We start from the raw sequence: 12,147 nt of genomic DNA, 5'->3' as shown, positions 1-12,147 counted from the left end.
CTACAATTGACAAAAAGCTGGTGTTGGAATTAGTACTGGTGCCAGAACTTTAGCTCTGTGAGAGCGGGGATCAAATCTGTTTTGTTTTCTACTGTATACATCATCTGATACAGTACCTCATACCCAATAGGTATGAAAACCTAGTTGTTGAATAAACAGATGTTGAAGAAGCCCACCTGAGGCCAAGAGTGAGCGCTGCTTCCTATAAATCATGGGTTTCCTGACGACAACCTTTGCAACCTGACCCAGGGCAACTGCTGGCATGTGACAGCCTCTAGAGAAGGGTGACAGAGGACAAGCTTGAGACAGCAGCAAGGAAGCTTGGGGAATGATTTATTTGCACTGTTTGGGCCCACCTCTCTGGATTGGGAGACAAAATAATATTATTCGTGCAACTACATGACCTACACAGATGATTTCTATTTGGACAAAGCATTTCCAACAGACACTCTAACACAAGGTTTCTAAATGGAGATTATGGATTGGGTATATGTTGGAAAGGAGTGGCTTTGACTGGGGTTTGGGGCCAGAATTGATACCTACACAAAATGGGCAGGAAGGTAGATTTCAAGGCCCTGTTGGCACCTGATGAGATTTTCTTATGCTGAATAGAAAGCTAAGTGAGAAGGAGGAAAAGCATTGCATTATCACCATATATGAGGGCTTACAAAAAAGACCCAATGCGTTTTTATTTAAGCATTTATTTTTTTTCCAAAGAAATCCATGCAAAGGTATAAAGAGAGAGAGAGAAAGAGTGAGAGAGAGAGAAAGAGAGAGAGAGAGAGAGAAAGAGAGAGAGAGAGAAGGAGGGAGGAAGGAAGGGAGGGAGGGAGAGAAGAAAAAAGAGAAAGATACAAATAAGAAAAAAATAAAGAGAGAGAGAGAGAGAGAGAGAGAGAGAGAGAGAGAGAGAGAGAGAGAGAGAGACCATGTTCTAGCAGCCAAACATAGGAAAATAATTTGGCACAACTTGATTTTTTTTCTTTGCAAAAGGACAATCTATACTACCACTAAAATTTATGTTCCTCCTAAAGATACCATTTGATTTCAAAAACATAACACATGGTTTGTCTTCTACTTAATGGATGGAGGAGATATATAAGATAAAAAAAATAGAAAAAAATTAAAGGGTGGTTCCTTTTATAGAGGAAGACCACAGGTGCTGAAGGGCAGCACAGGTGCTGTGCACTAGGAAGTCAGTGCACCAGGAAGAAAAAGCACATCACATAGATTGTCAAGCTGGTTAGAACCTTCAGGGGGGAATGGCCATTCCCGAGGTTGTGAGAGGCAGTTATCTCATTGTCCTGATTCACATGTTGCTTGCTTCCAGGAGCATCATCCACATCCAGATCATAAGCCAATTCTGCCAAAAATAAAGAAAAAAAATTTAAATACAGGATTACCAACAGTATCAGGTGTATACTATTCATGGCTCAAGCACTTGTCTAGACTGCTGAGATGCCCCAGCTTTGATTTCTTCCTTTTGCAGAAAGGAAGGCTGCCAGGACATGGCAAGAGACGGGGTGTGTGGCGGGGAGGCAGAGGAAGGAGATGGCTAGATGGTGCTCCTTCCAGAGATCATACCAACAGGGAGTAAGCTGGCTGTTCCCCTCTCCACTGTGGCTCCACCCACACCGCAGGGTGCACACTGGCCCTTTGCAACCTCTCCTCCCTGGCAATACTCTGCTTCAAGGTCGTCTTCACCAGATCTCACTGGTATCAAAATGTAAGGTGTGGTGTCGGTGACTACCTGTGTCTTCTCGAGTATATGTGTACTAATGGGGGAAGGCATGTTGTGGACTCCCAGGGCACCTTTCCTGGGCCCTGTACCCCATATAGATCTCCTCCTGGGAACCTTGTTTTAGAGTTAAGGATAGGGTAGTTTGCCATTGAAAGATGTTTTATCTTCCTCAAACATTTCTTCTTTTATCTATGTGGTCTTTTCATCCCCTCTAAAAATAACACCCACGGAAAAAAAAGTAAAATTGATCTAATGTACAGGATTTCAACTGACACCAAGCAAATTAAGACTAAGGAGAGACTAATGGATAAGGGTCTTCTTTCTTTGATCACCTGCCATTTATGATATCTTCATGATTCTGAAAAGAAATTGGGATGTTGGAATTGGCCAATGAGAAAGTCTCTCAGAAGGAAAATCTAAGGAGAAAGTGGTTTGTTAGGAAATTTAAGATGGCTGGCCCTGGCTCAGGGCTCAATTTCTTTCAGATTTGCTTTCTCAGATTTAGAGCTCAAATCTGTTCCCTTGGCTTTTCTAGACTCAGTTGCCAATGTTTCTATTTCAATAGTGAAGGTGATGTGATGTGAGTAATGCCACCAGCCGACTGTCCTGTGGCCAAGAGAACCGGAAAGATCCCTTAGGGACACTGAGATGCATAGCAACGGGCACAGAGGAAATGACTGGGGTTCTACAGAGGAAAGGAAGGAAGAGCTCCTCTTAAAAGGGATGAAACAGTAAGTCACAGGAAGAAATTGTGAGGACTCAGCTAGTCCAGGATGCATGCAGAGCAGGGCCCACGACCAGGGCTGCTCCAAGGCTGGAATTGGTTAGAGCAGGCAGCACTGTCAAGGTGATCAAAGCTAGGGGGTCTGATTACACAGGCTGCAATACTATTTTTCAGTAGGGCTACTGTAGTTTATAATGCTATCAGCAATGACAAGGGAACCAAACTTACTGTGCCACAACTGAAAAAAGATATTGTACTCAGTATATGATGATATCTCAAACTTTAAAAAGTTTGTATATCAAATGGGCTGCAAGCATTTGATTATTAATAGAGACCAGCTTTTTGTTTTAGTTTACTAATTATATTTCTCAATCCATAACAGTTCATATCCTTTGCCTTTTTATCTAATGCGTATTGATATTTTTCTTATTAATTTGAATATATATTTTATTGAATTCTTTATCTTATTCAATATATATTTTTCTATTGTGTTAATTATAATTTTTCATTGCTGTATAAAGAAATGATGTCGTAACTTTTAATATATATGAATCTGACTACATTTTGCTCCTCTAGAGCTGAGAAAGTTTTTCTTCTTGAGTGCTGATAATCATTCAAATCAAATATTCAAGGAAATCTTCTTACCCAGGGAAAAGTTACTCAGCAAACTGTAATCTAGATTCTCTCTCCCCCTAAAATCAACACATATGAAGAAAATAAAGAGAGAAAAAGAACAAAGAGCAATCTTCTACTTGGAAATCAGACCTCTTTCTCTGAAAGGTGAACTGTGCAGAGTGAACAGAGAAAGCCGAGGTCAGCTGTCAGTCGACAAGGATAACACAGGCTTAGGCCACGATCAGATTTCACCAAAGCTGAGAACACATATGGCTATATCTGTTGAAAGCCTGCCTTGAGTCGCACGGCAACTTCTCAACTTAAATGAAGAGGGGTATTTTTAGGATTGACCTGAATGAGAGCACTCTCAGCATTGCTTTCAGATTCCTTTTCTGAATATTCTTGCCCAATATCAAGATGAAACAATCTATTAGTGTTACCACTCAGCACCTACACTATTTATCTTGCTCTTTAAAGAATCCACAGACACTAAACAGTTTTGTGTACTATAGTAGGTATGGGAAACCCAGCAGTTATGTCAAGTCCAGTAGTTTCTAATACTTTTTGCCACCAAAGACCTCTTTTGTTATTTCTTTCTCTTGGACCCTATATTTTGAAATGATAAAAATGACTACCAATTATCGAGGTCTCATTGTGTGCCACTTACTCTACTAACATGTGTTATCTCATTTAATTTAACCTTCTAAACAGTTATCTCATTTAATTTAACCTTCTAAACAATGTTATGAGGGAAGTATTATAACTCCCATTTTATGGATGAGGAAGCTCAAGCTCAGGTTACTTTTTTGCCTATACTAACACAGTGGGTGAGTTGCAGAGGTGCTATTTGAACGCAGGTCTGACTCAGAACCTCATATGAAGATACTACCATCTCTTTAAAAAGTTTGTATATCAAATGGGCTGCAGTGAGTAAGTAGTAATGGATTCCTTCTTGAAAAACAAAAACAAAAACCTTGATTAGTGAAATACATACTGCCAAAGAGAAATTCTGAAAAGCATGAGAAAAGTCAGTGTTTCCACATAAAACTGATCACATCCTTAGGTAGCCTTATTAAACTTTGTGAAATACTGAGAAAAAAACCCACTGGGTTGGGGACCCTGTGTAGGAATTATAGCAGTTCTACTTCCCTGATGAAATCAGCAATGATGGCCAGGGCCATTAGACACCCCATGCAGAAAGTTGGGCCAAGTCTTCTACCTCCAAAGGTCTCTCAGGAATATTCAGAATGAATATACATTCAGCAGCAGCAAACTTTTCCACTCAACTGCATAGCTGGGTTTCTGGGGTTTATATCGATGGGAATCCCAGCGAAAACACACTCTGGGCCTAGGCTACCATCATGGAGATTAGAGATGAAGGTGACAGTTGAGCAGGACAATGAAGCATTATGGGAGACAGAGGAAATGAGGTTTTGGTCAAAGACAAACATGGACACTCTGGAATAGGGGTAATATAATTCAATCTAATTCAATAAACTTAATGGTAGCCTACTATATCCCAAGCATTAAGCTAGAAGTTTGGAGAAAGACTTAGGAATCCCATACTCTAGCGTTCTAGCAAGGGAAACAGGTCAATAGACAAACCAACTAGATACTTGGCAGAAAGTAGAAAGGGCTCAGATAAAGGCACAAGCAAAACACTATGAGGATAGAAAGGAGAGATAAAAGTTCCAAATAGAAGGATCTGGAAAGAGTTTTTAGAAAAATTGGGTTATAATCTACAGCATGAAGGATGGGAGGAACTATGGCAGGGCTGATGAAATGGTGATTCATTTTAGGCAGAGGGTTCTGCTTGAGCAAAATCACGAATATCAGGAATTGTAGGTAGGGCATACTCAGTAGGAACAAGTAGCCTCTATGGTGGGAGGGAAGACAGAGTGTACATTGTTGTGAAGGGGGTATGTGTGTGTGTGTGTGTGTGTGTGTGTGTGTGTGTGGTGTGTTGAGTGGTGGGTGGTGGGTGGTGGGAAGGCAGAAGGGACAAATAACAGCCAAATCATGGCAGATTAGTAATGCTAAGACTATTGTGGGCAAGACGGGGCTATTGAAGGTATTTAAGTAAGGAAAACACATAATTTGATTTGTGCTTTTTAGAAAGATCATCATTAACAGTCTGAAGGACAGTGAAGAGACTTGTCACACATCTTGTCTTGGTAAAAAAGAAGTCTGTGGGAACAGTATCTGAGGATTGGCCAGTAGCAAATATAAATTTTTTAAAAAAATCTACAAAGAAGCTAAATCTACATCAAACTAAAACTTTCTCAGTTTGCTACAAACTGAGATGTACTATGGGAATCACCACAAACCATTTTCTTTTAAATCATTTATATTTAATGTTTATCAGTGATTTTCCAGAAATTATCTTTGTTGTATTAGGAACATATTATAAAATGCACATACATTTTTTTTTTTCCTATCTTGTAGTTGATTGTCAGTTAGAACCTTTCAGGCCAGCAAGGACATTTTCACGCTAAATCCAAAAATCTCTATTTGTAATCAGTTTAACTATGCCCAGAAGGTAGACCCAAGAATCTGTACTAATTACACACTCAGCCCTGACTTTCACTTTGCCCCTATGTCTTCTGTGTTGCAGACGAGATAAGCCCTTTAAAATAATCATCAGTCATTAAAGTCTGCAAGTTGTATTGAACGTTTTTCTGCCTTTTCTGTTGGGCAAAGCACTAAGTGGGGAGCCCTCCACCCTTATTCAGTTTTCTGGTGGAGTTTCTAAGGAGGCTGCACCATCCTGCAAGTCTGGTGCCCTGGATGCCAGGCCTGGCTCAGCCATTGACTTACTATGTCACCTCTGGCAAGTCATTTCCCTCTCCTCTGAGCCTCAGCCACCCCTAAGTCAGGATGTTGGACTGGATGGACTCTAATTTTTCTTCTAGTTTTATCGCTCTCTGATTCCAAGGCTCCTGGGGCCTGGCAAAGGACACGGTTTACTGTAGGCTGCAATCATTTTTCTGCCCACAGCAGCCAAGATGGCTGCTCCCAGCAGAGCCTTCATCAACAAGTAGATTCGATCAGTTGCTTCTCTTGGGATGTAAGTTTTCCTAGTGATCTTCATCAGTAACCTAGTTCTGAGTCTTCTTTTTTCTTTAGCTGTTCTAATCTTGGATAAGAGGCCCTGGCAATAAATAAATCCATGCTGGACTGCTTTTGTTTTCTTTAAACTCTGGCCTAATAACTTCCACTGAAGCCAGTACACACAAAGCTTTGGGATACATCAAGCAGGCATGCACAGGCAGCTAAGGAAGATCTGTCATCCAGTAAGACAAGCCTTTGGGCCCTTACAAAGACATTGGGGTCTTGAGCATATAATAGGAAGCAAATGTTTGTGCTCTCTTATGGCACCAAGGATGGCAATGTGTTGCTTTAGGGGTCTCGCCCACACCAGCAGGCAGACTTCATAGGGCAGCCTGAAAGAAGAGCTGCTATCAAAATACCAAGGGAGAGAATGCTGCTCTTGAGCCAAACATGGGGTTTCTTCCTTGCCAAGCTTGTACCAGCAGATGGCTTCAATCCGGCCCTAATATAGCAACAGAGCAATACCACTATTCCTGTGTTTTGCATTTGCTGTGTGCAGTTGGCCCCCAAGACATGAATATGAGAAACCTTCAATATATTGCTTGGCAGACCCCAGAGTTTGAAACTGGGGAAATCTCTGAAGACATCATGTTCACTGCACTACTGCTCACTCTGCTGCCCATTCCCACAGAAGCCCTTGGGCTCTGCCAGTCACTTCTAAATCACAAACAGATCTTGGTTTCCTTGTCCTCTCCTCAATATAACCCTTCCTACCACATCAACCCTACCACCACCACTTTTGTGAACTTTCAGGTGTGAAATGACTACATGAACTTGAAAGCAGAGGAAAGTGACTTTGCTAATGACCTTTGAGTCTCTGGGGGTCTAGATTTTCTTCTTCATAGATCGGACGAGGGGAGGGGGAACTGGCACACCTGAGGCCTCTGGTTTTTAATTAGTCTAATAGGACTCCTTTTAGAATTGGCCAATTTTATAATGTGCCTTCTTGACAAACAAATGAGTTGCCAATTTTGCATACTAAATGATCTAAATGATTGTAAATCCTGGGAATAATACAATGGCTTCTCTTGGAAGAGGGCTGGGGCAGTGAGATGGCTACTTCATTGCTTACAGCTAATTGCAGCCTGCAAACAACCTTCACTTCCAACTATGGAATGGCGAAAGAATACAATGGCTTTTCCCATTAGTCTAGTCATGGCCTCTAGTATTTTAGGCCTTTGCAACTTGTTCTGGGGTTGTATCTTCAGGTTACACTGCAGTGGGCTGTGGGTACACAAAGCCATGGCATGCTTCTTCCTAGGGATTTGGAGTGGGGAAGTAAACTATTTTATACTAAAATATGCAAGGCCATATGATGGAGTAGAAATGCACTATTTTCAAACTCATTTAAGACTTTATAAAATATTTCATGTCCACTAGGACCTTCAGGTTATGTCCCAAATCCTCAGGAGCAGGTGTGCATTCTCACTCTTCACTGATGTATGGAAAGATCTTAAAAGTACTGTTAGGCAACTTGGGTCACTTCGGCTTTGTAAACTACCAAGCTGGATGCTCTAACTTGCAAATTTCTTAACTACTTGAGGTAGCCTTTTCTATGACACCTTCCTTGTCAAGAGGAGAACACTACAGCAAATGCCCTTATAACTGAAGCTCGGACTGCTTACATTTTTTTTTTTTAATACAAAAAGATTTCCAGGAGTTTCAACTGCTATGTTTCACTATTGCATTCAGCCACAAAGAAAGGAACAAACAAAAATATTACTTAATCCCCTTGAAAAAGAAATCTTTTTACTGCAGAATCTTCTTATAATATGGGCCACTACTATACTTATTTAGGTACATCATGAGTAAAGTCATATTCCCAGAAACAGAATAACTCCATCCTAGAACCCCTGACAGTAATGAGTGCCTGTGTAGGTAGGTACTGGCTCTCCTACCTCAGCCCCAGAATTATTACCACCTTCTGCAGTAGTGTCGTGATTATTCCTCTCATGTCTACAGATGCTTCTCACATGAGGATGCCTAACAGCTCCACAAAGCCTTTACTTCCCACGAGAGAGGTCACCTCATTCCCATGGAAAGCAATGGACTTGAGAGTTAATGAAATAGGAGGAGCTGGTGACAGAGACACTGTTCAGTTAGCGTCAGGGGAGAAGATGAAGAGAACAAGCTTAGAGAAGGTAAGGGAAGAGAACATTTTAAAGAGGAGAAAGTTAGTATGGTGGAATATTATAGAGAGGTCACAAAAAGTAAGGACTAGAAAGAAGCTACTGAACATGTCAATTAGAAGGTTATGGGAGATTTTTGAAAGTTTCAGTAGGGTGGTTAGGTCAAACCCCGATAGTACTGATTTGAGATGAAAGTGGGAATTGATGTAGATTTACTGAATACTGATTAGTCTTTGGAGAAGTTTGAGAGTGAGTGAAATGGAGCACTGTCACCCTGACTGTGCCTGAGGTATTGTGTCATTGCTATCAGTGCCATAACACCTAACTAGTCTGTAAAACCAAACTTTGTTAGAAGGTGCCATTCCAACTCAAGATGGCTTTTGAAAATGCTATTTTTTGTTATCTTTGATGCATAAACAACCTAGACACTCAGATACTTGTACACCAATGTTTAAAGCCAATTATTCATAATAGCCAAAAGGTGAAAGCAACTCAAGTGTCCATCAATGGATGAATGGATAAATAAAATGTGGTACATCTATAAAATATAATATCATGCAGCCACAAAAAGGAATGAAATACTAAGACATGCAATAAGATGTACAAACCTCAAAAACATGATGCTAAGTGAAAGAAGCCACTCACAAAATACCACATAGTTTGTGATTCCATTTATATGACATATAAACAGGCAGAATAGGCAAATTTTGGAAATGGTGGTAATGGCTGTATAAAACTGTGAATGTAATTATGCCACTGAATTGTACACTTAATGGCTAAAATAGCAAATTTTATGTTATATATATTTTACCGTGATTTAAAAAAAACAACTATAGAAACCAAAAGATAATGGCATTCAGGGTACATCCCAGTTCCTAAGAATAGTACACTGCTACTCTGATATTTTACTTTGTAGAGGGGTGAGTATGTGTGAATATACCTGATACCAAAGCTCCACTCCCAAATCGTATGCTTTTGGTGCTTTGAAAGTTGAGTCAATTTAATTATTTGGGATATTTAAGCACTACTCTAGAATGGCAGATATGGCTCCTCAATTGGGAGTGGAGAATGAGGGCAATTTTTGTCAAGGATTTTTACCTGAGGCTATTTTCAGAGAAATTTTTATACAACCTCTGAAAACAAATTTACTTTTGTGACTCACACAAATGATGCTAAGCTGAAACTGTGTTTTAAAAAATCAATTAAATAATACACTTTGTCCTCATTACTTTAAAAATGTTAATCGTTTAGATTCATATAGCTCTGTTTATAATATAAATTTCAGGTATGATGCAGCTACAGAGGCATGCATCATTGGAGGATGTTGAAAGAAGAATATGCGAAAAGTCATTTGTTGTAGCCAAATAGAATTGCTGTGAGGAGTCAAGAAAGTGGGAGAATGGCCTTACTGTCCCTCAGAACCTAGGCTCCAAGATGCTCAACGAAAAGTTCTTTGACAGAATTTGGGGCAGGGCTTGAGATATACTTGGATGGGAAAGCCAAAAGTCTGGTAATCTTGCATTTTTAATCAGCCATGGTGGGTCTTACAAAAAATGTACCCGAGAACTAAAATGCTTACAATGTCCTGGCAATGCCCAAAAGCAAAGAAAATTATTAGTACAATAGCCAGTAGGTCAAGTGGCTATTGTCCTTGAAAACACTCAGCTTGGGTATGGGGACACTGCAGGCCAGAAATCAACAGCAGGCAGGTGTCCTCATAAATGAAAGATGAAAAGTCTCCCTGAGTTGTTCCATCTGAATTTGTTCCTTAAAAACTCTCTAATTGTGAAATGCCTTCCTCATCTTCAGTGGGATTTGAGGGAATTGAGACTATTTCCCATCAATTTACTTGAAAGAACACATTGTCATCCTGGCTCCATCCTCCTACCTTCCTATCTTTGGAACCGATCTGTCAGTAAGTCTTCATCCTCACATTTATATAGGCATCATCTCTTCAGTCTTTGAATGCCAACCATTTCTCTTCCTTCTTTTAGCCTCTCTGTCTTCTTCCACTCTCCACACGATCCTCAATGCCCATCTAGATAAGATACTCATTCCTCTCCAATGGCCCATTGCTGTCCAGGAAGAGGGAATGTTCTATTTTGTGACAGCAGGAACAAGACAACACTTCCTAAATCACGTGTTGAATCACATTTTTCTCTTCCTCTGAATTCTTTGATGGCTCTCTACTGTATGTGGGATAACATCTTAATTCCTTAACATGGCATTCACAAGCTTCTCCATCTCATTTGCTTTCCAGTTTCAAGTGCACATGTATTTCTCCAAGTGCCATATATTGTACTTGAGCCACCATCCCATCCCATTCATCCTTTGCTGATAATGGCAAATACTCTGAAGTTACCATGTTTTTCTTCATGCTGTTACCTCAGCCTCTGGTGTCTGTCTCTCTCTGTCTCTGTCTCTGTCTATCTATCTGTCTGTCTGTCTGTCTGTCTCTCTCTCTCTCACCTCATCATACATAATACCTCTTCCAGGAAGCCTACCCTTCTCACCTTGGTCCAAGTTAATCACTTCCTTCTCTATTTATTGGATTGCATTTCTATTATAGCACCAATTTCAATCTGCCTCATAGATGAATTAGACATTGCTATGTTCCTCTCCTCAACTCAACTACCAGCCCGTCAAAGTCTTATTACTCTCTGTAGCTCTCACACAGTACTTGCTTAGCTAGCACGGAAACTTAAAAACATGCTTGTTGACTGACTGAATGGATGCATGAATCAATGGCTGCACAAATGAATATATATCCCCAGTCTACTGAGAGTGTGCAGGTAAAGGGCTACTTCCTTAGCAGACACCCTTCCCAAGGAGTCTATCCTCATTAACTGATGAATTCCTTAGGTCCCGCTGAGCTATGATGAAGCCAAGAGAAATATAGGGCAAATGATGGGGTGACACAGGAAGCAAATGGCAGGGCTCAAACCCTGACCTCTAGATTCCAAAGCCCTTCTGACAATAGCCAGTTCTCATTATCCACAGCATCAGTTCACTGTGCTCAGTGTGAATGGAATCTACAAAGATTATTTGCTTATTCCCTTTTGCTGCCTGGAACTTGATGCCTTGCTATGTAAGCAGCTGACACATGTCGGCATTCTGTGTACCATGCTGGGCAGGAAACAGGTGAGCAGGTTCTATTTATTTCTTATTTCAAACCTTCATGATTGGGTTCTCATACCTTTGAACCCTGCCTTTGCCAATCTACCCATCCCTGGGCCACATTCTGCCCTTTCTATCACCACCAATTCCCAAGTACAGGGGCTGCTGGTGATTGAAATTTCAGTGCCTGTCTCTGTGACATCAAAATATAGCTTTGTTAATGAAGTCCCTTGTTTGGCTATAATAGTACAAAGCAGTAAGACTTCAACCCCTGCAGTAACACATGCCGGCACCCTGTTCTCCCTGCAGAGGTCCGTGGGATGACTGCCAGGAAAATACAATTACATGCTGGCACAGGAATAAATACAATTCCTTAACCTAAAAGTTCTGTGTTTTCATTTCTCCCCCTTTTCATTTCTCTAGTCACTTCTTTTTCTGTTTCCATTGGTCTTTAAACTCATTTCCTGTGTCCAATTATTCTCTTCTGTCTAGTTGTTGCTCTACTAAACATTCTCTCCTGTCTCCACAGTGTTATTTTCCATATCCTTAGGCAAAGAGCAAGGTTGGAATCCTCTGATAGATTTTGAAACTTTAAAAATGCTTTTCTATTCCTCACCACTTTGATCTAAACCTCTAAACTGGGTTCCATTTATTTTAGAAGAGGTTCTAGTATCTTTCCTTAATCTTCCACCAGTGTTTCCATTCCCTTG

General features: G+C 40.5%; 1 protein-coding gene across 1 annotated transcript in view; it reads right to left on the bottom strand.

Annotated features, from left to right (window-relative positions):
- Nucleotides 1-878: 878 nt before the first annotated feature.
- Nucleotides 879-12,147, bottom strand: part of GPC3 (glypican 3) — a 427,782-nt gene continuing 416,513 nt past the window's right edge. The window contains exon 8 of the mRNA XM_015596824.2: nucleotides 879-1,363. Within this exon, the coding sequence (XP_015452310.1) occupies nucleotides 1,197-1,363 (167 nt within the window). The 3' untranslated portion in view covers nucleotides 879-1,196. The remainder of the gene's footprint in view (nucleotides 1,364-12,147) is intronic.

Source organism: Pteropus alecto, unplaced genomic scaffold, assembly GCF_000325575.1.
Source record: "Pteropus alecto unplaced genomic scaffold, ASM32557v1 scaffold19, whole genome shotgun sequence".
NCBI lineage: Eukaryota > Metazoa > Chordata > Mammalia > Chiroptera > Pteropodidae > Pteropus > Pteropus alecto.
This window is presented reverse-complemented; position numbering and strand designations above follow the sequence as displayed.